The 26,837-nt window shown below is 40.7% G+C and overlaps 2 protein-coding genes across 6 annotated transcripts in view; one reads left to right on the forward strand and one right to left on the reverse strand.

Annotated features, from left to right (window-relative positions):
- lpin2 (lipin 2) overlaps window positions 1-7,999 on the forward strand; it is a 24,482-nt gene extending 16,483 nt beyond the window's left edge. For all 5 annotated transcript variants that reach the window (XM_023408967.2, XM_023408966.2, XM_023408965.2 and 2 more), the window contains 5 exons: window positions 1,293-1,379; window positions 1,883-2,035; window positions 3,041-3,155; window positions 4,006-4,109; window positions 4,816-7,999. In XM_023408967.2, the coding sequence (XP_023264735.1) occupies window positions 1,293-1,379; window positions 1,883-2,035; window positions 3,041-3,155; window positions 4,006-4,109; window positions 4,816-4,960 (604 nt within the window). In that variant the 3' untranslated portion in view covers window positions 4,961-7,999. The remainder of the gene's footprint in view (window positions 1-1,292; window positions 1,380-1,882; window positions 2,036-3,040; window positions 3,156-4,005; window positions 4,110-4,815) is intronic.
- Window positions 7,300-26,079, reverse strand: emilin2a (elastin microfibril interfacer 2a). Its single transcript, XM_023408964.2, has 9 exons — window positions 25,812-26,079; window positions 25,066-25,191; window positions 22,326-22,516; window positions 20,166-22,148; window positions 13,170-13,523; window positions 11,337-11,390; window positions 10,789-10,848; window positions 10,442-10,582; window positions 7,300-9,363 (listed from the first exon to the last, which is right to left on the reverse strand). Exons 1-9 carry the CDS (start codon window positions 25,955-25,957, stop codon window positions 9,029-9,031), a joined length of 3,390 nt encoding a protein of 1,129 aa, XP_023264732.1. The 5' UTR covers window positions 25,958-26,079; the 3' UTR covers window positions 7,300-9,028.
- Window positions 26,080-26,837: the final 758 nt, after the last annotated feature.

Raw genomic sequence — 26,837 nt, forward strand, 5'->3', positions numbered from 1 at the left:
TCTATTATACACTGGTAACACATTTTGTACCCTCTGGGGTTCCTCGCGTCCAAAAAAAGGACACACAAAGAAAATGCTATAAAATCATCATATAGCAATATTTTTTTCTGCTTTTTTTTTTTTTTGCATACATCTCTTAAACCACTTCAGTTCTGCTCAAACCTACCAAATGTTTATTAGTTTTGAGGATTTTAACCCTTTAAATGCCAGTTTGAAGATATGTTGCCTCTTGTTTTATTAAAAAAAACAACACAGAATATGAGATATTTCCCACATAATACATGATGGAGGGATGTGACATTGTTTTATATCAGAGTCTTTTATATCAAGACATTTCTCAAAACCAGAATATGATCAGGGTGACTTTTGAACACTGGAAATAAATCATGTACTCATCCCGGCAGTAGCCCCCGTGGCACTCAAAATTTCCCTGGAATTTTCTAGTTTTTATTATTATTTAAGGAAGAAATTCATGCATTAGCAAGCATCTGTAGAGGTGTGATGCTATTTATATAAGTTCTTCGTGTCTATGAATTACCCATATACTGTGAAGTGAGGCTTCTTATTTGATGACTAGCTGTTCACTGAACAGTGACTAATAATATTACAGAACATTGGATCATGTAGCGTTAAATGAGAAAAAAAGAGAGAATTATGATGAATGCCTTTTATAGATAATTTGGTTTCCCTTCTTAGACATTTTGTGCAGTTTTCGGAGCAACATGTTCAAGTCCCTCTCACAGAGCAAATATTAATTAAAGCCTTTCAATTAGCTTTAGGCCAGTTTCGTCTCATTTGATACAAAACTGATATCTGCTTCCTTTTTGACGCTCACTCTTTGTGAGGTTCATAAGTGGTCAACATCAAAAAGGTCCAGTTTGACCGCAGCTTATTATCTTTGTGACCCCTCAGGCCAACCTGTGACATGTGGCTTTCTTTGTGTATCAGGGCGAAGAGCGCGGGGGCTATAATGAGCCCATTTACATTTCAGCCTGTAAGCACACACCATCATGAGCTTAGGTTAAGACAGTACTTCCCCTATGGGCCAGTAATCCTCATTAGTGGAGAGCAGTCCATTATGTTCTGTATTTATGATGAATGGTAAAGTAGTTATGGTGCTTTATGTGACCTCTTTTGAAGAGCCGGTACTACTGATCGGCTTTTTTCTTTCATGCGTATGCTTTCTCTGACTCTTGATGTACATCTGCCATGGTTGTTTTGAGCCTGTTTGTCAGGGACGTGGCAGATGGGGATATCCCCGTCATTAATATATGTTTGTTTTAATGTTTTAGGTCAGATGTGTTTGGACAGATCCTGCCACAGTTGGGGAAGGATTGGACCCACCAAGGCATTGCCAAGCTCTACCACTCAGTAGCTGAGTAAGTGCACAACATTGATTAATCACAGAGGAAGGATGAATGGCTGGTCAGTGATTAGCACTGTCTCGGTTTGATTCCCAAACAGCTCTATGCGGTTGATTTTTTCTTCCAGTGTTTGCGTGGGGTGCTTTGAGGTGGATGACTCAGTAAGTTTAAATATTATGCAGACAACTAAAAACACCATGAAACTCCATATCACTTTTACTTCCTCTTGTGAGTTAACACTTAAATCTTGACCTGACTTTGCTGCTTTAGTCATGGAGACAATAGAAAATTTAACACACATAGAAGGAAATGGCCTGTAGTGACAGTGAGTAGTAATAATAATTAAATAGAATTTTTCCACAGTAAAATTTTCATTAGATTGGTATTTCTTCTGCACATTATGAAAGCAACCAGTATCACTGATCTAATTAAAGTGCTATTCTTAGTAGTTGCTAATGAGGGTCATGATATTAAAGTGTATTTGAGCAACCATTAACCACCACTCTCCCCTCTGGCAGGAATGGCTACAAGTTCTTGTACTGCTCAGCTCGGGCTATTGGCATGGCTGACATGACAAGAGGTTACCTGCAGTGGGTCAATGATGGAGGCACCATCCTGCCCCGGGGACCTCTCATGCTGTCTCCCAGCAGCCTCTTCTCTGCCTTCCACAGGTATGTACATTGTAAATGGCTACCAGTTTCTGTGTCTTAAAGCCAGATACTTCTTATTACCAGCAGTCATTGTATACATCAAATCCCCCATACCCCCAAATCACAATTTAATTTTCAAACCACTCCGTGTTTGTCTCCCATAAAAGTAAAATCCTTTTTTTCTGCTAACTGTATTTCACATTAAATATCCCCAAGTTTGTCTGACTCAGAATCCTACACACTCTCCATATCCTCATTCATTACAACAAGCCTACGCAGAGGCTGTTAAAGTTACAGAAAACTCCAGTTCATGAATTTCTAACTAAATATGTGTTAACTGTGTTGCTAGCTTTGTCATCAGCTTCTAGAAATATACTCTTGTTCAGCATTTTGTTGCTGTTAATGAGATTTATTTTATGTTTTTATGTCTCTGTAGCGCTGAGCTGTGGATGGAAATTTATAGGAGATGGCTGCCATTTGTGTACATTTCTTACCATCAAAAATCGAAGCAGCTTATTCCAAGTTATTTTGTATTCCTTGCACAATTCAGCAGAGAATCAATGTTTGCGTCTTATGGAGCTCTGCAATAGTTATCCAGACCAATTCTGATGTGATGTTTTGAAGTCAAATTAATTAAACAACCATAACACCCACATATACTGGTAGAGCTGTAGCCTTTTTTGGGCTTAAATGTCATGTGGTTTTTTCTCATTGCCCACTGCCCACTGTGCCCAGCTCCTCCCTCAACTCAAATACACATGAAACAATAGTATAACTGAACTTAATTTCATTTACATGTAACAAAAATACGCCTACTATCCTAGAATTTTGACTTACACCAGAAAAGCTATATTAAACTTATGTGTTTTAAATGTTTTGCACCGTATATCAAATGTCTACATACTGTTTGTGTAAGAGAAAGATCTTTGAGAGAATCTAAAGATGTATTTGGCCAAGTTAACTCTTGATCCATGGTAAACACATGCATATATGTTTCACTTTAATCAATCTGTCCGTTTCCTTCAGGGAGGTTATCGAGAAGAAACCAGAGATCTTCAAGATTGAATGCCTTACAGACATCAAGAATCTGTTCCAGCATAACAAGCAGCCATTCTATGCCGCCTTTGGGAATAGAACTAATGTGAGTTAATGGATGTTTGAAGATGTCAGACTCCGGCGCTCGCTCTTACATGTCAGTGAGCTGTGTTTTCCAGAAGTCGATGTAGTCATGATGTATTGTAAGATCTGCATGACACTTTGGCTATCAATTAGCAGACACAAACATATGAATTCAGTAATGGGCTGAATCTGAGCTGAGGTCACTGGCGGAGTATGGTCCCATGTGATTTTGTCTGGGGAAGGGAGCTCAAGCCAGGCACAGCGTCCTGTCTTCAGCTGCATAAACACCAACACCCAGATGAAGCAGTGGGTTACCGATCAAACCTCTGTCTGCCTCTAACGGTCGCCAAAACATACAAAACAAAAAAATAACACACACACACACACACACACACACAGTCTCATACACAATACACCTCCCTCCACACAAAGTCCTGCTCTTGCCCACCAAAACATTCAGTCTAGAAATATTACCATTACGTGCATTAGGTGGAACACAAGGAGGAAGTCTGTGGTTAATGTTATTAACACACTTTGTCATTGTGTATTGTGTATGCTACTTTCCGCAAATTACATAATTGACTGAGTGTGTTCTCATCTCAAATGTCTTTTAACGACCCTATGAGTTTTTTTTATCCTTTATGTAAGAGGAGAAAATGAGAAAAATATAGGATTTAATGATTTCTTTTTAACTTGTCATACATGGAAAATACAAGTTGGTTGGTGTTATAAACCTGCTTTTAAACATAAACATATAATCATTGGCTTAAATTTGGGAGTGTTACCAGTCCTGTGTTTTTGATTTCAGTCGCTACTATTTTGTTTACATTTGGATCACAGATCAATTCTTTGAACATCATGTCTCCATGCAGGATGTGTTTGCCTATAAGGAGGTAGGAGTTCCTGTGTGTAGGATCTTCACAGTTAACCCCAAGGGAGAGCTGATCCAGGAGCAGACCAAGGGCAACAAGTCATCGTAAGTACATAAACTTATGAGTGCGAAATATATGTGAATGAATTAGTACTGTAACATATCCATTGAATAGGATATTTTAAAGGAGGGGAAATATTTGCTTAAAGCTGCACTAATCAGTATTTTATGTTAGCAATCAACCAAAATACTTTGTGTAATGTGAAAGGGTTGTAGTTGTAATGAGGAACCCACAGAGATTTATCATGCAACTCTGCAGTTCTACACAGCTTTATGGAGCGCTTTAGCATCTTTCAGCTCTTTATTTTGGCTTTAGAAACGCAGCTTTACTGTTTTGGTTCACTGTTTAACTGACCATATGCTTCCTGCACAGCCCTGAACAGCAGACAGACAAGGTTAGAGACTAGCTCGTGAACATAGTGGAGCATTTAGCAGCTAAAGAATCAGATATGTCCCCCAGGAATTGATAGAAATGAAAACTAAGCTAAAAGGAGGGTCGATATTAGACCCAGATTCATCAGCTGCCCAAAAACACAATTTCAAATGAATGCTGATGTTGCGCAGTGTTTTATGGATGTGTAAGTAGGAACTGTTTGCTAACACATTCAGAATTTATATATACAGTATATTAATATATATAAATATTCATCCTTATTTCATTATTTAACTCTATGATTTGTGTTCCCTATCGCTCTATCCCTTCTTTTCTGCCTTTCACTCTGTCTCTCTGATCTCGGCTTCTCCTCCATAGCTACGGCAGGCTTAGTGAGCTGGTGGAGCATGTGTTCCCGCTGCTGAGCAAAGAGCAGAACGAGGCCTTTGTCATGCCAGAGTACAGCTCTTTCTGTTACTGGAGACAGCCCATACCAGACATCAACCCGGATGAACTGCTCTGATCCAGCACATATGGATACCCAGGTATACATATACATGTGACTTGACTGTGCACTTGAATGCATCTCCAGGAAAACACGTGGACTGGAACCCCAACTTCCCTCCATAGTACTCAGACATACACAACTCTACAATGAGTGTGACACAGTAACAGGGTTATGACCATAAACACAAAAAAAGTTGGTTCACTGTAAGTACCCATGAGAGATAAGTGGAAGTTATCTCCAGAACAGTAAATCCTAATGGAAAAATTGCTGAAACATCTCATCCCTGGGAGACAAGAGACTAATCACCAACTAAATTATCATCTTTCCTCATGCCTGTGAAGGCATCCTGACCCAGCAGGCACTCCTCTTCAGTCCCCATCACTGTACAGGGAAAGAGATCGGAGATGCATCTCTTTTCTCTATAACTTCTAGCAGAGAGGAAGATCTGCTTTTACCATCAGGGGAGCGACAGAAGCCCGACACGAGGCAGTAGCCCTTTGCACTAGAGCCTGGGCTGTGCAGAAGGAAGTTTTCTTGAATTACTTTTTTATTTTCACATTTTCTGAACACCCTAAGGAAGTGAAATGAAATATTCAAAGCGAAAAAGACACTGTTAATTAAAACAGGATAAGCAATTAACACAGGGCACCAGAGATATTTTGCTATGTTTGCCTAGATGCGGGATTCCAGCTTTTATTTGGAGGCTTTATTACGTTCTAAAAAAAATAAGTAAAACAGTGATAGTGGCTGGCAAATAACAGGCTACACCAACAATGAACCATTCACACTCTTCAATTTCCAGCAACCTACTGTAGAAAAGAACAAGAGTGCTACCGTAGGTGTTCAGCTTTGTTCCTCACACTCTGGACAGACTGTGGTTATTGGCTCAGTGCTGGCGGCCGCTTTTTCCCTGGAGACCTGACAACTTTCGGAGGCATGTTTGGAACTGTTAATATTCAAGGTTGTACCTGGGACATACTTTTGGCAACAAGTATGTGAAGATGCACAGTTAGGTGTGACTTAAAAAAAACAACAAAATGAAGCAGCTTCATGATTTATTGTCTTGCTGTTATTTTAATGTTTATTTTGTTATTCAAGCTCTGGCGAATCAAGTGTGTTTTGTTAACAATGCAGTCATTATTTATGATAATTGATATGTTTAAGTTATTGATTTCTATTGTGATGCCTTTGCTTGTCTGAAAAAGTCATTTATCACAGATGCAATGTGGAAATACTTCAAATTGGTATTTTGTATTGGTCACAGGTTAACATGCACTTAACAGTAACTGCTCGGCCTTGTATGAACTTTTTTTTTGTAAGTCTTGTAGACCATTTTCACCATGACCTGTATTCCTTGTTTTACAGTGATGCTTTCAACATGTAATGCACATACACATTCCTGAGCAAACCTCAGAATCCGCAGATTTTGTATTACAATATGTGTGTAAATGTAAAGATAGCGCTTGAGTTGGAACAGTGGAAATAAGCAGATCTAAAAAAGAGCTTAAAATGAAGGATTTCCGTTTGTGACGTGGCTTGTGGGATGCCTGCGGGATGATGCAAGTGTGTGCGTGTGTGCGTGTATGTGTGTGTTTATACCTAATCACTGAGTACTGCTGCTGTTGGGGTGACAGGATCATGCACCCTTTGCTTATGTTCCCCCAGTGGCTTTACCAAGACTTATCCAACGCACTTTTGTCTAAGCTGCACCAAGAGACGCAGATTTACAACTCAGCACACCTCTCACCCACATGCACTTCTCTAAAGGTCTTTGTAGACAGTAGACCAGAGTATGCAATTACTGCAGGATGAAGACTTGTAGTTTTACCTCTTAGTTGTGTGAGTGACCCTCTGACATCACAGACAAATCAGCTATTCTGAAATATGTCAATGTAAGTAACTGTTGAAAGGTGTTTGTTTATTTGTTGGTTGCAAGGCAAAATGTGGGACTTAAAAACAAAATAATGTTTTTTTGTGGTGCTGAACAGGTAGTATCACAGTCACCTCTTAACCTCTGTGTGTGTGTGTGTGTGTGTGTGTGTGTGTGCATGCGTGCGCATGCGTGTGTGTGTATGTATGTTGGGGGGGCAAAGAAATGACTGATCTTATACCTCTGGTGAAAAGAGGAAGAGCCATTGGGTCTTGTTTTGGAAAATAAACAGGAAATACTTGACTGTGTACAGGAAGCTTTTTGAAGCGCTTCTCTGGCATCATGTGTTTAAGTTTTAGGAAAACAATTGTGGGCAGATGTGCCACTCCACAGACATGGATCATACCTCCAGCACGAGTGTAACTGTAAGATGATGGGATGTGCTAGCGAGGGCTAAAAATCATAAAGGAGCAGGAGCGAGACATGACAGACAAAACCATTTAATGGAGGGAAAAAAAAAAAAAAAGAAAGCACAATTGACGATGAGCGCTACATCCATATCGCCATCCAGATATCAGTCGTCATTATTTGGCTGAAGTGTTTCTGCATTCATTCTGTAACACCGATGTTTTTGTGATAATTAAGATGCGTGTTTTGCGTTCATACGTTTGCTTGTTCTCTAAGAAGTTTGGTGAAGTCAAATAGATATATCTTATAATTAACAAAATGAATTCCATTCTTTCTATGAAAGTAAAAGCATCTTGTGTGGAAGAATCACACTTCATACTCTATGATCCTGGAATACGTGGTATATAATTATGTTTGTTCTCATTGCTCAACTGCTGTGGAAAATTATCCAGTATATGTACTGATTCAATTCACATTCAGTCACATTCTTCTGTCTTTGATGCCTTTCTGTTTTATTATTTCTTCTTCAGTGTACGATCTTTTTGTGGGACTGTTTGTTTGGTTCTGTTTGGAGGTAATGCTTGTTGTTTCATAGTGTCTGACCAACAGAAATACTTTAAGTGTATGCTGTGTTTGATTTCTATAGAAATGTGGTTCAAAGTATGTTAAAAAGAAGAATATCCATTGTAAGAAGAAGAAAAAAAAATACAGGCCTAATAAAGCTAACAAAGTGTGGCTTGTGGTCCAATTTGTATTAAATAAAGTTTCTAACTGAATACATTTGTGTGCTACACATTTCCTGTCTCCTGTCTGAGTCAGAGTCACAAAGTTCAACAGTAACCACAGGCTAGTGGGGCAACTTCTACCTTATTGCTTATTTTTTAAGTAACAATACATGAGCGTTGCAGTGGATCCCTCAGGTCGTTCTGAATTTCAGTTTGTTTTATTTAATAATACAAACATGAAAAATTTATAAAAACAGTAATTCAGTGTGCTGTTATTTGGTTAACTGAATAGAAATAAGTATTATTCTCTTTTTTTTTTTGTTCTTTTTTTTTTTTTTGAAAGGTTAGCAGAGGCTGAGCTGAAGGTTAAATACACTTCTGGTTCTTAAAGTTTGCTGTTGGGGTACTTTCTAAATCTCAGGAGTGAAGAGAAGGGGAAATTTATTTTTCATCCACACCCACTTTACGTAATGACCCAAATGGGGATTTTTGCCTTCTAACCTAGTCTCTCTCAGTGCCGGCCAAGTTTGTGACATTAATAAAAGCTTGTGTTGCTAAATCTCATGCTTTTCCACATTAATCTGTTCATGTATGTTTATTAATCATTAATCATTCTCTTCTTCTACAGTGTAGGTTACACAGTAAGATGAACTGAGCTCATGCTTAAAGGTGATTTATCAAGGTTTATGGCCTAACCAGCAATAATATATTCTACTCATGTTGACCACACTGTGTACTGAGTCTCTGAAGTGGTTTTGTTATAATAAAAATTAAATTTTTATGAATTTTAATGTTAATTTATATACACTTTTACAGAGACATTCAAAGACATTCACAATAGGTACAAAGAGGCAACTTGATAATCAAATATAGTAGGAATGAATCCTACTTCTTGCGTTCAGGTATCTTGGTTTAGAAATTGCAATGTAATGACGTCTTATTTGAATTTATAACAGGATCTTCACACAGTGGCGAAGTAGCCGCATCTCAGCAAATCAGTGAAAACTTTTGATTGCTTCAACATTTCCAGATATCCGGGAACAAACTAGTCCTTGCTCTCTGTGTCCATGTGAGCTCCAGCTATCTGTTGGCCTGTGGTGCATACAGGAAGATGGCACTGTAGGTGGAAAGGATCTCCCTGGCCTCGGTGGTGGCCAGCTGGCCTCCGGTCCTCACCAGACCCACGCGGTCTCCTTTCCTCAGGGGCAGGATCAGACTGAAGGACACCGAGCCGCCGCAGCCACAGTTACCGCTGGCTGAGCCCTGGTGCTGACCCACTACAGGCCCCGCTGAGCTCTGCAGCTTCTGAACGCTGCGGTTAGACACTGACAGCACGGCTTCTACACGGTCACCCTGCCTTGCAGTTAGCAGACCTGAAATCAGGTATCGGCCATCCAGAGGTACAGTAAAGATCCCTGTGGAAGTAAGAAAGGGAAAGAAAATGAGTCTGGTGTATGATTAAATGGATCTAGTTTTCCACTTTGTTGAATAGAATCACGTGTTTTTTACTCCTGGGCCTTATTCTTCAAGACTGGAGTTGTCCTTAAGGCTGAATATAGAGAAGTGTAAATGCACTGTTAAGATATGCAGTTGTACTGTAGATGATGCCCAAAGCTTAAGCTGGTCCCCTTGTGTGAATTCATTTTCAAATATGAGATATGACATTTTCTTAGAGGCAACATTTTAGAAATGATGATATAATTCAGATTTTAAATGAGGTATTGCGAAATCATCACACTCTGTTGGGTAACATAAAAATTGATATATTATCACCTTATAAAATTGTTTTGGCAAACATTTGCTAATTTGCTCATCCAACAGACACATAGCAACATTCACATATTCATATGAAGTCATGTGTCATGAAGTCATGTGTCATGTCTCATGGCCTCTAATGAATGTAAGTCCAATATTCATGTACTCCTGCTCGCTGTGTCTGAAAACGATGCTGATGAGGGTGATGAAACTGCACGTGGCTCGCCCTGATGCGTTTATATTTTGATTGTTTCTTTTATACTTGTATATAGTTGCCCATGTATACGTTTGTTTTCTTCCTCATGTCAAACCCGCCTCCAGGCAGGAGCTGAATCCACCTGTAGAACCCAAACAATGAGCTGATAGATGCTCAAATGCTCCATGGAGCTTAGGGGTGGTACGAAACTGAGTGAGAATTTTCTGTGATTCATCACTACGAGTGATCCCCCCTCACATTACAGTCATCTGAGTCATCTGACACACTGTTTATATGAAAATATTGGCTATAGTGTAGCTTTGAACTCCATACAATATAATACATAGTAAAATAAAACTATCACATAAAAGAACCTAATTTCGTTTAACCACATTTGAGGAACAGGGTCCTGGTGATAAGTTAAAAGAAAAAAAGATACAAACATTTGTTCTGCAGTCACCAGGTTATGCATTTCATTAAATACATCATAATATATTTTGTGTGTGTGTGTGTGTGTGTGTGTGTGTGTTTGTGTGCTGTACCCGTGTGGGGATTGTAGTGTCCACCGTCATTGACTAGAATCCTGTTGAAGCGAATGATGCCAAAGTCTCCAGAGAAGGATTGCTGTGTGAGGCCGGCGGAGAAGGAGAAGGGATCTGCAAAGGCGCTGTTGTCCACAGAAACTGGACCCAGAAACATGTGAGTCAGTGTCTCACTTCAAAGATGAATTACTGCGTAATTGTCACTTCATTTGACGGAATATAACCCATTACATAAACCTCTCCATTAGTCTTCATACTGGAGCTAACGGGGTTTATGCTTTTTTCTTTATCCATGCAGTTACAAAAATCGTGAGAGGCAGAGAGATGATTTCCAGATGGATTTTTACCTGGTGATTCAACTGGAGCTTGATGCATCGGGTTCCATGGCACCTTTGCCGCTATGGGAACTTTGTACAAGGTACAAATGAAGAAAGTGTTAAGTCAGTACGTATTCCTACTGCCAGAGGGTTGACACCTTTATTTTTGTAGCTGTTTCAGTCATATGAGTCTCCAGATGTGTGTTTCAAAATTAATACAAAGAATCTATTTATTATATTCAGTGTTTTTGTGCTTTTTCTGACTGGCTAAAAAGAAAAAAAAAATAGATCTTTGTTTCAGTCAGTATAGCAATTATCTATTTCAACAACACAATTTCTTTAATCATCATCAGCGAATGTAACATTTGCCTTGCAGCCCGGGGAAGTGCCTGTAGACGAGCTAAAATCCTTCCCCAGTCCACCCACACCTCCTTCAACTAAACACATCCAGTTCCCACTCCCTCGCACTCTAAGACTACAAATTATTCACAACTTTTCCAGTTTTTTACACTGATGTGGTAGAATGGCAGAGTCTTCAGAAGCATGCAATTTAACTTGATAATGAACTGCTACAATACCTTGGTGGTTGGTTGATTGCGGCTTGAAAGACACAGGCTGCAGAGGGGGATAGCCTGCAAGAGAACCAGATGAGAAACACATCATGTTTTATTATCATCCGTGGAGACGGGTTAGTGAATACTCTTGCCAGGGGCAGTTGTTTGGTTTTCCATCTGAACATTATGGCAACAGTGGGATAGTTTTTCTCAGGGAGGATATAAATTAAGACAAAACAGTTTATAATCTAGACTGCATAAATTTGGTTTTACAAGTGCATTTTGAGTCAGGTTGATTTAGATTTTTTTCTGTTTCAGGACAATTAGAGCACATTTAGGTGTTTACTGTTTCCCCAAAGCCTTGACCTGGATTCAAACGTGCAGGTATGTGTGCTGTTTTAGTTCCAGATCAAACCATCAAAGATACAACAAAAAAGAAAAGGATAAATGAAAACTTGAAACAACTTTCATGACTCTAGAGAAACGCCTGAAGATTTTTTTTATGAATTTTGAATATCCACCTCATATACTTAGACTAATAGGAATATACATGGCTTCTCTTCCCACACTATCAGTGAACAGTAACAGTACAACTGCTGTCTCTAATACTCTGCTGCCAATACATGCCCATGTGAGCTAAAACAAAGCCTATTTTGTTGATTCTTTTTTTCCCTAATCATCCCAAAGGCAGTCCAGTTAGTTCAATCCAGAGCTGGCTAAATCTGTGACTATCTGTTTCCTCTTCCGTCCAATTTGAGTTGAAATTGAAGTAGAAATCTTATGCATGGGTGAGAAAGAAACAAAAGTACATGGATAATTAAACGCCTGTTGTTGGTTCCTTGTGTGAAAATTGCTAAATAGAACAAAACAGACACATGCTCAGCTCCAAATTCTGTCATTCTTGGTTAGTTTAGATGTGACTTTGAATTGACAGCAGTGTTGAAAAGAAGAACATACGTATATTCTGTCACACATGTGGTAATGTTGGCTCAGCCTTGCCAGCACGGCGCTAGACATGCTGTCATATGAGTGTCATAAAAATCCTTCTTGTCATTGAAGTTGTGACAGATTCCAGTTTCAGCATTCATTCCCACATCTTATAAATCTATGTATCAGAATCTGTGCTAGGGCTTGAGATTATAGCCTGCAAATTACATTTAGTAAAAATTAAGTATCAATAAATACTTACTCTGTACTTATACTGGGACAAATAGATAAGTGCAGGATAAGAAGAGGATTTTATGCTGTAAATATTTTTAATTTCCAGAGTTCCAGTTTGATAATTACTGGGCACCGTATTATTATTACTGAGTAACAAGACTAAGTAACAGTACTGATACTGCAATTAAATTAGTTATGGTGTCATTTGTTCAAACTTATATTTATAAACTTATATTTATACTGTACCAACAAAAATGCTTTGTTTTTAAATATGCAGTATGTTTTATTATTAATATAATGTGGATTGTTGTTATTTGGGGGAACAAATCATTAGGATAAACTTGGGAACAAGGGTTAATATCTGTAGCTGTTACTGTAAAATAGTTATTTTTATGTTTTTAAAAGGTTGTTAAAATGCATTGGGCAGTAATAAAGTTTTGGGACACAATGCTGGATCCACACAACAGATGTATTTCTGTGTTTCACTGGTATTTGCCTCTATAATTTGCAGGCTATAATTTAAAGCATTGCCAAATCCAGTTTGTGCTATGAATCCACATGGTGAAACTAAAATGAGACTTTTTTTGTCGTTCACACAGATAGAAAATAAGAGATTTATATCACCTATGAAAAACATCCAAAGTACAGCAAGTGAATGTCCTCTAGAAAACCAAAGGTCATCATAGTGCTACTAACCTGGTGCTCCAGCAAATCCCTTGACAGGCATGCTAGACGAGTGCTCAGAGCCTCTCCGCACAGTCACCCTGCGGATGTACCCTGGAGGTCCTGCCTCGCCCGTCTCCACCACCGGCCTTCTGGGAACCAGGGGCAGAGTGTGGTGGCCTGGTTGCTGGGGGCTAGACGGCTGGCTTGGTGGACTGATCCTGTTTGTGTGTGTGTTGGGCTGCACTGGTTGGCTTGGATTGTAAGGCTGCCTGGGGCTGGACGGCGGCGGTGGGAAGATTAGAGGGATATGGATTTGTTGTATTCTAGTTCTGGTCTGAGTGGTATCTGGCGAAGACGCAGGCCTCTCTGGTCTTAAGGTCATTCCTTTGAAAGCAAAAGCAAAAGAAAAAGTGGCAAAGGTTGTAAATATATCAGTTTACGATTCACTTCCCCACTATATGATAGGCTTTATCACCAGGTCTCTTCTTATAATCCAATTGAATTTTACGGAAAATGCTGTTTGCAATTGGACAAGCCTCCAATAATAAATAAAATTCAGACCACATCCCTCCCTTCGCTTGTGAAACCTCCTTAATAACTTGTACTCTGATGACGAGCTAAATTAGACCTGGCTTCCTCTGCACCTCTGAGCTTTTTTATTTCAACCGCTACCTTTATTATTACCCTTCATAAAAGCAAACCAGGCGGTCGATTTGAGTTTTAGGCAACGAGAACCATCTGAACGGAAACCAGTTGGCCGCTCGCCAGACCCCCTGAGGGCACAGACATCACATGGGCCTCTGAGGTGAACACAGAGACGCTGTGAGAGTGTCCTGGGGACAAATAACAAAAAGTAATTACTGTACCTGCTTTCTGTCGGCCCCTTCTCACAACCAGGTGTCCAACAGATTTGTGTCACGCTGTATTTCAGATTCAGTGAAGGGTTTGTACATTAGATGGCTTGTTTGGTGCTTTGGGCACATACTACTGTATCTGTAGTGCCAGTTGAACCTTGTGGGTGAGGTTGGGCATAAATCTATGTAACAGGATTACAGTAATGTCATTCATCCAGAGACACATCAAGGAAATGACCACTTATTGCAAATGGTTATGGTGGAAAAGGCTCTGCTCTTTGGGGAAGCTCTCAAATGATACAAAGTACAACAACGACTCTGCAGGAAGAATAAGCATGTTAACTATTCTACAGAGGGATTGTTGTAAACATGCAGAAATGTTAAGTCTCAGCAAAGCCATCAATACCAGAAGTTTCAATACATAATGAAGTTGGGATGGCAAACAGTGATGCAGCAGTAAGCAGTGTAGACATGAAGGTATAAGTAGTGTACTGGTGAAAATGCCAGGTTATAAAGGCCGCCCTGTACATCTGTATGAATCTGATTGGATGTTTCTGGTCAGCTGGTAGACAATCAACATTCAGACCAGTCGGCCATGGATGCTGAAACACACGCGTACCAGCTGAAAGGCAATTAGCTCACAGGCAATCGGCTGGTACCTGATCTAGCACAGGACTCTATTTACAGCAAGGGCACAGATTTGCCAACAGCTCTGTGAGGCTGTACTTCTAAGCACTGCGCTGGTTTGAGCTAAATGCTAACATCAGCATGCTCACAGTGAAAATGTCAACATACTGCAGAGTAATGTGTGCTATGTTCACCATTTCAGTTTAGTATGTTAGCATGCTAACATTATCAGTTAGCCTTAAAAACAAAGTACGTCTGAGGTGTACTTTTGATGAACGGGTCTCTGTTGCGTTTGTGTCTCGTAAAATAATAATTTATAATGATTGTAAGTGCTGCCATAGCCCTCAACATTATAATGAATGATATAGTGCGTTCAGTCTTGTACTGAGGAAAGTGATCAATCCAAAAGTACCTGAAAGTAATCATGTTATATTAGAGTCAGCTTCTTACTCTGGATTATGAAAGTAATCAGACACTGTTTTTATCAAATAAAACACCATCAACAAATTCTCCCTTCTAACTGCAAGTGATACCACAAGCTACTCAGAAACCACATGTATAATCAAAAACAAATTAAACCCAGCAATCATCTTGTACTGAGATAATAAGAAATCTCTTCTTCATTTCCTCCCTATGCCTCCTTCAGGATACCAGTTGCCTGAGTGCATATTTCCCATGAGCTCTCAGCCTGTGTCTCACTAAGGGGGCAACCGCAAAGTCCGGAAACACACTGAAAGGCGCACACATACACAAGACTGCATTGGTGCAACCAAGAGAATCACCAAAACCAGATGTTATTGTTTACATGCAGATTGAGACACCATAGGGGGAGGGATTCTTTAGTGACTGGTGCTTGAGATTCGGGTGACAGTGTATGAGTGTTCAAACGTGTCTGAAAGCATCGTGGACTATTGCAGCAGACAAGTTGATCACGCGATGGAAAATGGTGTCAAGGGGCACAGAGCAGGGTGTGGTGGTTACACGCACATACAATAATGCATCACTCACAGTCTTACATACATTTTTCTTTTTCCTTTTTCTCGCTATGCACATGGACACAATTTCATCCTCCATCCCATTTTCCTCCAGTGATATTAATGATGGGAGGTTCAAATTGTGCACCGCATGGCAGACCTCAGGGACTCCCATTGTGTATCTGGCTCCACTCTCCTCTGAAGACTTTCAGATGGGCTCCTGGGTCAGAGATGGAAACACCTCACCTCACGGATTTATAAATGTCTCTGGGGAAACTGTTGCAGTCAAAGCGCCCCCTCAAAATTCCAGTGCTGACTAAATATATACAGCGTGTGTGTGTGGCACTGTCAAATACAATTTTCCACTCTTTCCTTACAGACACGCTTCGACTTCAAACAGGCCTTTGATGTCTTGTTTTTCTTGTGTTCCCTCATCACAGTAGACAGTTAATCTCACTGCTTGTCTCACCGATATAAAGTCAGAATGATCAATTGCAAAGCATTGATCCATGAAATCAAAGCATTCATTTTATCCCTGCTTTAATAAAACAGTTTTTTTTTCTTTTTTGTTATTTTTGATAGCCTCCTCTGTCAATACATACTTACAGGACAGGGTGGAGGAAGAGGAGAAAGAAAAGTCCTCTGGCATTCTTGGAAGGACAAATCGGAAGAAAAAAAGTAGACAGAAGGAGAGAGCGATGAGGGACAGCAATTCAGAGATAAGAGTGAGGGAGAAGGAAACGACAGGAAAGTGATTTGAGCTACACTGGGATCGCCTCCAAAAAAGAAGGAGGAGTAGAAAAAAAACAGCTTGAGAATCAAATGAGAAAATTCAGCACAAGACGGCTGATTAGTCACTGTCTGAATAAGGAACAGCACGCTGAAGCTCTTTGAGAACAGAAGTACTTTCCGTATTTCTACATTTCCTAATAACCTCTATCAAGCAGTTTTTAAAAACCTGCTAATCCTATGTCATTTTAAAATAACAAAAAGCGTTAGACTTTTAAATGACACAAGATTTAAAGTCTGCTTTAACCTCAGCAGCTGTTTAACTCCAACTCCCTATCGGAAAGACAACAGCAGGAGACAAACACGCACAAGTTGTGGTGTAGTTGTAGTAAACCCCTGCTGCAGCAGCTGCTGAGGGCGAATCAATGCCAACATTTTGCAACTGAAGTCACACAATTCCATTCAGCAGTCACATTGAGTAAGGGCAAAGCTATTCCAGTTAATCTTTCAGTTATGCTATTACAACACCTCATCTGTTCCCAGCCTCCTCAGGGTCTTCATATGACTGTGTGGAGAATATGAGAATATGAGCAGAGAGGAAACATTTCAGTAGACTCTCAACCACCACCACACCCAGAGAACTGGGATCTTTCATGGAATTTTTTTTTTTTAAATCTCTATTTAGACTATTTCTCTCTTTCCCAAGCTTGAGGAACACATTAAATCCTCGACCACACAGCTCAACTCCCTATCTCCTGAGATTTAAGATACAGACTACAGACACCGAGTGAGAGCATCATATTCTCTCAAAAATTGTATGGGAAGATTGATATCGCTCTATTTTCTTAATTTGCAAATACAAAGCTATCGCCAGCAGCTGGCTAACTTAGCTTAGCACAACATCTTGAAACAGTTAGCATGGTTCTGTCCAAAGTAACAAAAATCCACCAACCAGCACTTCACTAATAAAACTCACTAATTAACATGTTGTATCTTGTTTGGTAAATCCACACAAATCTGTACGAAAAACCAGTTTCACATTACTGCAGTTTATGTGCCAAACCATTATTTGATCAGGACCAGTTGCTAGACAACCAGCAGAGACTCCAAGAGGTTAATTTGTGAGATTTAGAGGTGGATTTTGTTATGTTTGGAGCCAGTCTAGCTTTTTCCCCCTATTTCCAATCAGCCACAGGCAGTAGCTTTCTATTTACCACTCAGACATGAGTTCGGTATCAATCAATCACATTTCCTCTACCACTATCATGTCTGTTCTGTAAATATGAAGTTACCTCCAGTAATCCACTAACATAGCTTAGTACTTAAGACTGGAACAAACAGAAATAGTGAGCCTGACTGTGTCCAAAAGGAAAAAATTCTGACTTCCAGTGCCTGTTGTTTAATCAGTACAAAAACAGAGGTGTAAAAATGACACAGCAAATTGCTTTACAAGGAGTGATGTGACCAACTGGCTGCCTGACAACTGCTCCCGGCCAAGAGTCTGTCTCATAACCTCCCCATAAAATACCATTTATCATTTTACCCTTTGTACAGATTAAACAAACAAAATATAATGTATTACATAGTGAACTTGTGCCACCCATGTTTCCACTCTTTATGCTAAGCTACGTTAGCCAGCTGCTGATAGTAGCTTCATACTTGGCTTACAAATATGTGTGCTGTCAAGTTTCTCACCTAACAAGTGTCAAGAAAGTATATCTCCCAAAATGTCAAACTTTTCTTTTAAATATACTCAGATACTTAGATGCTAGTATTATATAAACTGTACTCATGAAGTCGGATCCCTGACAAACATATTTCACAGTCCTGCTGCAGTACGCACAGTTCTGTCTGATTTAATGCTGGGCAGAGGTGCAGTATAATGTTCCATGTACGGTAATGAAATCAAATATCACAGTTTGGAAATAACCGGCCATATCTGGCAAAGAGTGAAATGGAATACAAAATGCCTTCACGCACTCAGGCTCTCACACCACAACCATTAATCCATCCACCTTCCATTTCTCCTCAGGTCCCTATCACACGACTGTTTTGGACGATGGTTTAAGAAAGGGAGGCACCATTGATGGGGCCCAAGTAATGACATCACAGCTGAGGGTAGTCGAAGCATCTGGTCCTGGGTGTGGAGCCCTGCTTCTCCTCTCTCCATCAAGACTGGCTCCAGCAGTGAGTCAGGGCCCTTAATGAGGACCAGACTCTGCTCATAAGGCTGAGGTCACCCTACGGGAATCTCTGGAGGTTGGTATGTGTACATGTGTAAGGGGAATGGGAGGAGGGAGGGAGGTGTATTGTGTATGAGACTGTGTGTGTGTGTGTGTGTGTGTGTGTGTGTGTGTGTGTGTACTGTTAGACTGAGTACTAAGGTTGAGGTTCTGTGGTATGAGTAAAAAAGCTATGTCATGGTGCAGGAAAGAAGACCTCACAGCTCAACATGGTCATAAAGGGAGTGGGCAAGATGGAACAATCTACAAGGGTTAGAGTTAGGGTTCTGACATTTACATAAGGGAGTAATGAGGCACGAAACAGTGCAAGTAAATTATAGTTAGGAGGGGCTGAGACCGGAACATAAACGTAGCTGGGCATGTACAAATTCAAGATTCAGTTTACCTGTCACATTCCTTACATTAAAACTGAGGAATTCTTAGGACAACATGAATCTAAGCCACAGGAAGTTTCCAATGTAGGCCTCTGCCTCTTGGTGCCGGGACATATTGAATGACATACTCAAGGCAAGCACAGGAGGCCCAGTGAACTTGTGTCCTCCCACTCCGGGAAATACCCTTTGGCCATTCATGGGATCTGATCCTTCCTTCGAAGCCTCCATGTAAACCAGGCAAGCAGAGTGCATTATATGGGGGATTATCTTCAGGAACAGTTTGTGTTTACACAGATGTTAATCACACTTGATAAGTTGAAAGTTGGGGAGGAAGCTGAAAAAAGATTGTGTATTTAGTTAGTGTATCTTTATCCAACTTCTTTTGAGTGCATTTCAGTGCTTGACCGTGCTAATGGGGGAATCCATTAAAGATGGCATAGCCAATGGACTTTTCAGTAGCAAAATTGTGCCATAATCTATACCTAATTGCTGTCTTGATACAGTTTAACTTCAACCCCTCCCCTAAGGGAGGCGGGATCCAACAATGTTACGCAGCAGCTGTCCAGGTTTGCAGAGGTGAGAAAGTAGGCAGAGAATTTTGAAGTTCTCTTTCAAGCTCTCTTTTTTCATTCTTTATGCAGCTACTTCTGTCGTTCATTGATTGTATGTACAAATGAGTTCTGAATTCTATAAATGTGTTTGAGGAAGGCCTGCCCAAAAGTGTGTACTACTATCCCCACTTGAATGATTACTTCATCTTGCCTATCATTGACAGCGAACTTTACAGCCTGCCTCCATGTGTGGCTGTTCTAAAAAGCTATAAACACTTTTGCGTTAAACATGTTCAGATGATACAATGCACAATACCCAGCCTTGATTCTAGGTTTCCCCAGATGTAATTTAATCATCCCTGTTGTGTTGAGCTTTCTGCTTCTTTTCAGGGAGTGACCAAGTTAGAGTCTTGACATCAAATATCAAGGATGTGCATATTTTCGAAACAAATAATAATCAGTTCCAACAGAGTTTGATGTTCAATAGTAATAAAGCTTCTTAATATGGGATTCAAGGTTGCTATGCATAAAATGGAAATATTGATAAATATGACCTCACATTGACTTGGTTTATCTCAGTGAAAGCGTAGAAGGTCCTGTGATAATTTCCTTTTCAAGACACTACCACAGACAGCCAATGATGTTATCGAAGTATCAACGAACCACCAACTCACCTGGCTCTTTGGCAGTGACGTCTTTCAAAACATGTTTGGCTATCGCAGACAGCTGCGCCTGGAACCTTTGCAAGGAATTCTGCAGTGCAATGATTTCTGCGCCATGATTTCCACAGGTAATATTCATCCTGTAGACACAGTCCCGTAGACCGCCAACATGTCTCTCCAGCCCATCTTTCAGGTCTTTGATGTTAGCAGAAATCCCATCTAACCTTCCACACACTTTTTCAAGTCTGGTCACTCGTCCATCCACAGCAGAAATGCCGTCAGAAACACCCTGTGTGTTGTGTTTACACTGTCTCAGTTCAGTGGACACCTGTCTACTGAGCGTATCAAGCCCGTTCTTCAGCTCCTCCACCTGACGTCTGGTGTCGTCTGCCTGACTACTAGGTACTGCAATGACTGATGCCCGGTGGTCCCATGCTGGATTCCCAGCGCCAGTCTGCTCTGCATGGCAGCATGTTGAGTTTATTCTGTGCATATCCTGGTTGTATTTGCTCAAAGAGTCACTTAACCCCGTAACAGCACCAGCCAGACCAAGCACATTATCTTGGAGATTAATTAATCCTTTCTGGAAGTCATCCATTGTCTTGGCACGTCTGTCATGTGCAACTGACTGTCTCTCAACCAGGTCCTCCAGTTGCTTGAGCTTGTCTGTGTTGGTAGTGACATCTGTGTGAAGAACATCCAAGTCATTCCTATACCGGCTCAGGTCCTTCAAAATGTTTCCTAGGCCATCAGATGTGGTTGATGAACTTGCTGCACCTGCAGTAATTCCTGAGCCTGAACATCCGGCAGAGCACAACTCTCCAACAGCATTGATCTTATTCTCCAAACCTTCCAGGAGAAACTTGTTGTTGTTGACTTGTGCTTCGAGGGCATCCATGGACTCACCAAACATCCCTGGGAATGAAATGTTGCTCATTTCCACCAGCATGTTCGTAAACCGGTCCTCCACATTGTTCAGACGCTCATCCAGAAGCTGCCGAAGTGTTGCCACCTCTTCTGCAATTGTACGGGTCAACTTCTCTTCAATGTAGAAACAGTGAGTCTCTGCGTTTTGTTCTGTGATATTTATACGTGCCTCCAGCTCCTCGATCAGTGTGCTGAAATCATTGTCTTCCTGAGGTGCAGATAGGTGTGACAACTCATTGTCAATGCGGACATTCAGGATGCGGTTAGCCTCTGCAATACGTTCAATCTCACGCCACATGTCTTTGTGGTCACTATGATCCTCTTTCTCTTCGGATGGATCTGTCTGCCTTTGAGTTCGAATAGGTCCATCTGCAGCGGCCATGTCCAGACGCAATGCCCGGATCTCCTTCCTCAGGTCAGCTTCCTTGGTGTCCACCAGTTTGGTCAGGCTGACCAAACCATGGTCACGGTTGTCTTCACAGGTCTTCTGCAAGTTCTGGATTTTGTCATTGCATGAGCTTTGTAGCTTGGCCATGTGTTCCTCCACATTCTGGTCTAGCTCAGTCTTCAGCTTCTCAAATTTTCCATCAATGTAGGTCTGTACAACATCAAACTCCGTTATGGCTGGAGCCTGAGCTTGAGAGGCATCCATGAGGACACGTATCTGCCCCTCGTGACTTGTCATGGTTCCTCTTAGGTCCTCCAAAGCTTCGTCCTTACTTTTCAGTGCGTTGTTGATATCATCCAACCGCGCCACTATTTTTTCTATGGCCTTGTCTCCCGCAATCCCACCTCTGGTAGCCTGATGTCCATCCAGCACTGCTGGGCTCTCCTCTGTGCCTGCGGTCGCAGCACTGTCTGGTGGACGCATGTTGTTAAGAAGTGTCACCAGCACCTTCTTTGTGTCTTCCTGCAGGTCTGTGCGGAGGTTGGCAGTTAACCCTGACAAAGCAGATTGGAGATCCAGGACTGTCTGAGAGAGGCGCTGAACTTCACCTTCCAGGAGACGCACCTTATCTGTCCCACTGTGCCTCGTCTCATGGTGCCCTGTCTCTCTCCGCTCTGGCCCTATAATCACAGAAAAAGGTTAAAAAAAAAAAGATCCAAACAAATGGTTGTGTCTTCTATGAGAACAATGGTTTAATTTAGCGGTTTAGTGATACTAGTGGTAAAATTTGACAATACATTGTAATATAGTGTAATGGACAATAACACAGATGGTGGAACAAAAAAATTGTGTCTTACTCTGTGTGTGTCTGGTTGTATGTCCAGGATTTGGTGGGAGGTAAGGGTGCGTTCCCTGCACTGTTTGTCGATCTGGGGGTGGTTTTAAATCTTTACAGTCTGGGCCTTGGTAACCAGGACAGCATCTCCACTCTAACTCTGTGACTGTCTTGTAGGCAATCTTGTATGTGGGTCGAAACCGAGTTTTATATCTGTAAAGAAAAAAGCAGCGTAATCAATAATTTGTCTTTTTCAAAATATCAAGCAAACGTGAACATGAAATGGGAAACACTGAACTTCATGTCCATGACAAAATTGACCATTGCAAAGTGTTATCAGTGTTATTCCTGTCTTTTTGGGGAAACGTGTTGTTTGTCCATGCAAGAGTGACTCTGCTTTTCCAAAAATTGGAACTGTTCCAATAATATATATTTTTATTGGGATCTCCTGCAATCCCCAAAACGTCAGATTTTTGGGCATGGACATTTTTCAGCTTCTCTGCTGTTCCCAGTGCATGAAGATTAAACTTTCAAGCCAAGGCAAACAGTTCTCTAAGAAACAATAGATGACATCACTTCCCTGAAGGCAGGGGTCATGTCATGCAAAACATCTGGAAAGTTGCTGTCGAAACAGTTATCTTTGCACATTTCCCAACTGTCACCCTCACTGATACCACTACTTTATATCGACAAATAGAAGTGAAAAAAAAGTAAAACTGAAAACTTGTGGAACAATAATACTTCAAAGTCCAGCTGTAATCAACAATGTGTACTCAAATCTCATCCTAATATGAGATAATATGAAGCCAATAATGTATGTCATAACTTAGAAATGGGAAAACCTGAGGTGTCTGTCCTCACTTCCAACTCTTCTTGCTTTACTCAGAAACTTGGAAATGTGCTCCTGTGACCTAAGAATTAATAGTTTCCAGGGATCTTTTCCACATCACAGTGGCTGTTGTGCTTGTGTTTGTGTGAGTGGATCACAAAGCTAAACCACAAAAAGCAAGTTTTGTTTCACAACTAATAATGATTCACAAAGTAAAAACTCATTCGATTGCAATACAAAATCTCCCTGCACAGAATTACTGACAACCCTTACTACTAATTACTGGTATGAATACTCCCATTTACAGGAATTCATTATTGAGGAACATAATGATTTGTTTGATTTGTGGGCTTAAATCAAACAGTGTGTTACTCGAACATGAAGTTAGAGGGAAGGAAGAAAATTGTAGTGGTGAGGGAAGCCAATACAGCCAGTCCAGACATACAAAATAAACAAAAAACTATCTTAAAATATACACAAGAAGCAAATTTTGTAATTTAATTCACATTTGAAATGCACTTTGAATTCCTATAATAAATCTTCTGCACCACTCCCAACTGTTTATGTGCAGGGACGTTAATTCAGCACAGAGGTGTGGTGAAGTGGTGCAGCTCCTGGATACAACTCGGATAAGATTCTTTTTGATGTGCTTTCCTGGACGAAATGATAGCACAGAGCGATGATGAAAGCTACAACAGGACATCGAGTTATGTTAAATTGAGGGCCAATATACCTGCTAATGACAAATCAACAGCTGTGAGCCATCTGTTATCTGTTATATTCGAATACTAGATGGAACTAGATGCACAAATATGCAGATTTAAAGAGGTAGAGCCGAATCTGTTCTGCAGGTGTAAATAATTTGTAAAATCTATGATGAATGATGCCAAAAAAACTCAAGTTTCCTGAAGTAAAAGTAAAAAAAAAAAGTGGTAGATCAAAAAGGCAAAGGGGATCTCTGGCCTTAATATGAATAAACATTCTGAGTAAATGATAATGATGAGCTTTTTCATCAATTCGCGAAGCAACATAAAAATAAGATATAGCCCCACAAATGTTTTACTTTTGATGAATTCTTGGGCCCAATTCTAAGTGTTAGACCGTAACTCTCACCCAAGCTATTGATAGTAAACCTAGCCAGTCCAACCATGGACCCTGAACAGTATAAACAGGTATGGAGATGACATTGATGCAAATGCAAACAGTGTTAACATCAAATCTTCAAATCAAATTCAGACGTTGAGCATTCTGAATTTGTCCCAAAAATGATTTATCTTCTTTGGGACAACACACATTTGTATTACTGTTCAACATGCTAATGCTAACAACAGTACATGAAATACATTTTTACTAACGATGCTGTATATTTTGTATTTTGTGTTAGAAATTGTGCAGGTATGTTTACCTGTAGAAGACACACAAGTGTGTTGAGGGGAGTGGAATGTGTTGGTTGGGATTAGCAAGTAATTGTCGCTTCAACTTGGAACATAGTTTTGGCTATAAACCTAGAACCAAGACTTAGTCTGGCCTTTCTTCAGATACAGGTCTAGGTTTGACATGAGAGTCCAAGGCTTAGGAGCTTCTGGGTGAACCAAAGTGTGTTTCCCTGTTGATATTTTTCTTTTACCTTAACCTAACCTCATCCCTACCGCTAACCAGTAATCGCTACCCACTTTTGAGCCTTGGAATTTAATGTTTATCATAGTTCTAGTCATGTTTAGGCTACTTTTCCTATTCAACCATTTTGCCTTTTTCAGAAAGCTGTGCATTTTTGGTTCTGCCAGTCTCTTTGCTCACTGTGAACATTTCTGCCTCCAGGTCTCCTTCAAAGAAACATTTTGTATCAGAACTCCAGTCTGTCTCATACATCTAAACATGCACCCAAGACCCTTTCCCTAATCCCCCACCCCCACACCCCCCCTCGGATGCTCACGTCACTTGCTGCTGGCAGTCTGGCTGGTAGGCTGGGCAGGGGGCCACCACGGGCTCCTGGAAGCTCTCCACACTCCCCTGCACGGCGCAGCTCACGTTCTTGTGCACCACATAGGCGCACCAGTTCCTGAGGAGAGAGGCAGAAATAAACAAGAGCTCCAAGAAATACTTTAGCAAGAAATATTTTAGAGGAAAACTCTGCAAATACCACAGAAAATAGCTGGACTTTTTAAGTAAATTGGCAATAAGAGTATCATAATTAGTTCCATATGCGTTAGTGAACTTTCTCCGGAGGGTTTTATTTCAGTTTTCTTCCTTTCCTTTCTTCCTAGTCTATTTTAAATTATCAGGAAACAGTTGCAAATGCACTAATGGTCTGTTGCAGATGAGAGATTGGAGTAATCACTGACATTCCTGCGTTTATCTGGATCTTATCACCTATGGCCACACTGACAAAGCTCGAGCCACATTTAGACACAGGCTGATAATAAAGGCACAGTGAGAGTTACATATGACCATAAGAGGCTAAATCTTCACCAATCTGAGGTCATTCCGATCGATGAGAAGTTTGGAAGTTATCGCGTTTTTACTGGCAACTGCGCAACAAAAGCGCACAGCCTTCACCGTCAGGGGAAGTGCGATGAAAGAAACGCCCGTGAGCAACTTGTTGATCAGGCTTATACAAAAATAGAAAAGTTTAAATAGTTCGCAAGAAAAAGTGTAATAAAAAAAAACCCCGTAACTTACCTGTTTCTGTGTCTGTGCACCACTCCAGTGTATGCAGACCCTTGGAACAAGTCATAAGAAGAGGGAGACCCGTAAGTGAACTGAAAGTTTAAAAACAGTGTGAAAACTGTCCACCGCCAATCCACCTCTCCATGTCTGTGATTCATACTTAACAAATGCTTTAAAATAAATACACTGAAAAAGAGGGCTACTCTGTTATTATCATGCGCGATGTTCCCATAAACCAAAGTCACACTGCCCCAGTGACTGAACTAACTACAATAACTCAAGTTTGGGGAAGTCCACATTCACTGCAGCTCCCTTGGAATGACGTTTAGGCCCCACACCCTCCTCCCTAAAACTCAGATGAGGAAAGGAACCCCCCCCCCCCCGCCGCCGCCTTTTAACGTTTATAGCCTAATAGATGCTTTTTAGTGTCAAGTAAAGTTTATCTTTAATTTAGTTATTCTTTGAAGTCTTAGAAATCACGGGTCATTAATTAATGTAAGAGACAGAGGATGCTGCCACCTAAAAGGACTTGGGATGCAACTTGATTAAGTCTTTGTCAGCCAACAGCCATTAATTCACACCTCACTGGTGAACATAAGAGGATAATGTGTTTTGAACGCACCCTCCAGTGTTAGAGGTGTGTGCAGCCGTAGCCGAGTGCTGATGATATTCATGACCAGGGATAACAACGGTGATTTACATTCTGTCTGCCCAGTTGGTGAAGAGGGATACGGGGGAAAATAGCATGCCTCTTCTTTTCTCCAACAACTTGAATCCCTCACTGAGCAAATTCCATTTTTTAAGTCAAACTGAGCAATTTGCTGAGCAATATCTCAATGTGCAAGGAGACAGAAAGCAGCACATTAGTTACACAAGAGCTTCAATTCACAGCACTCCAGGCAGGAATTCATTGTCAGTGCTTTAGTGCTGTGTGAAAGTGAGCACAAGGAGACTTTCCATGCACATGGTGGTGCTGTGAAAATTGTTTTTGTCAGATGGCCTTAAGCAATTTTACCCTAGAAACCGAGGGAGATGGTG

Source organism: Seriola lalandi, unplaced genomic scaffold (genome assembly GCF_002814215.2).
Source record: "Seriola lalandi dorsalis isolate HSWRI2012SDOR001 ecotype SW California unplaced genomic scaffold, Sedor1 jcf7180002054377, whole genome shotgun sequence".
Classification (NCBI taxonomy): domain Eukaryota; kingdom Metazoa; phylum Chordata; class Actinopteri; order Carangiformes; family Carangidae; genus Seriola; species Seriola lalandi.

What these genes read in the sequence shown, in the direction of transcription:
- emilin2a (XM_023408964.2), bottom strand. Translation starts at nt 25,957, where the DNA reads ATGAATCACAGACATGGAGAGGTGGATTGGCGGTGGACAGTTTTCACA. An exon ending in GGGATTTGCTGGAGCACCAG is followed by an intron (nt 11,391 to 13,169) that starts GTTAGTAGCACT and finishes GTTCTCTTGCAG; the next exon opens with GCTATCCCCCTCTGCAGCCT. An exon ending in ACACTACAATCCCCACACGG is followed by an intron (nt 9,364 to 10,441) that starts GTACAGCACACA and finishes TTACTTCCACAG; the next exon opens with GGATCTTTACTGTACCTCTG.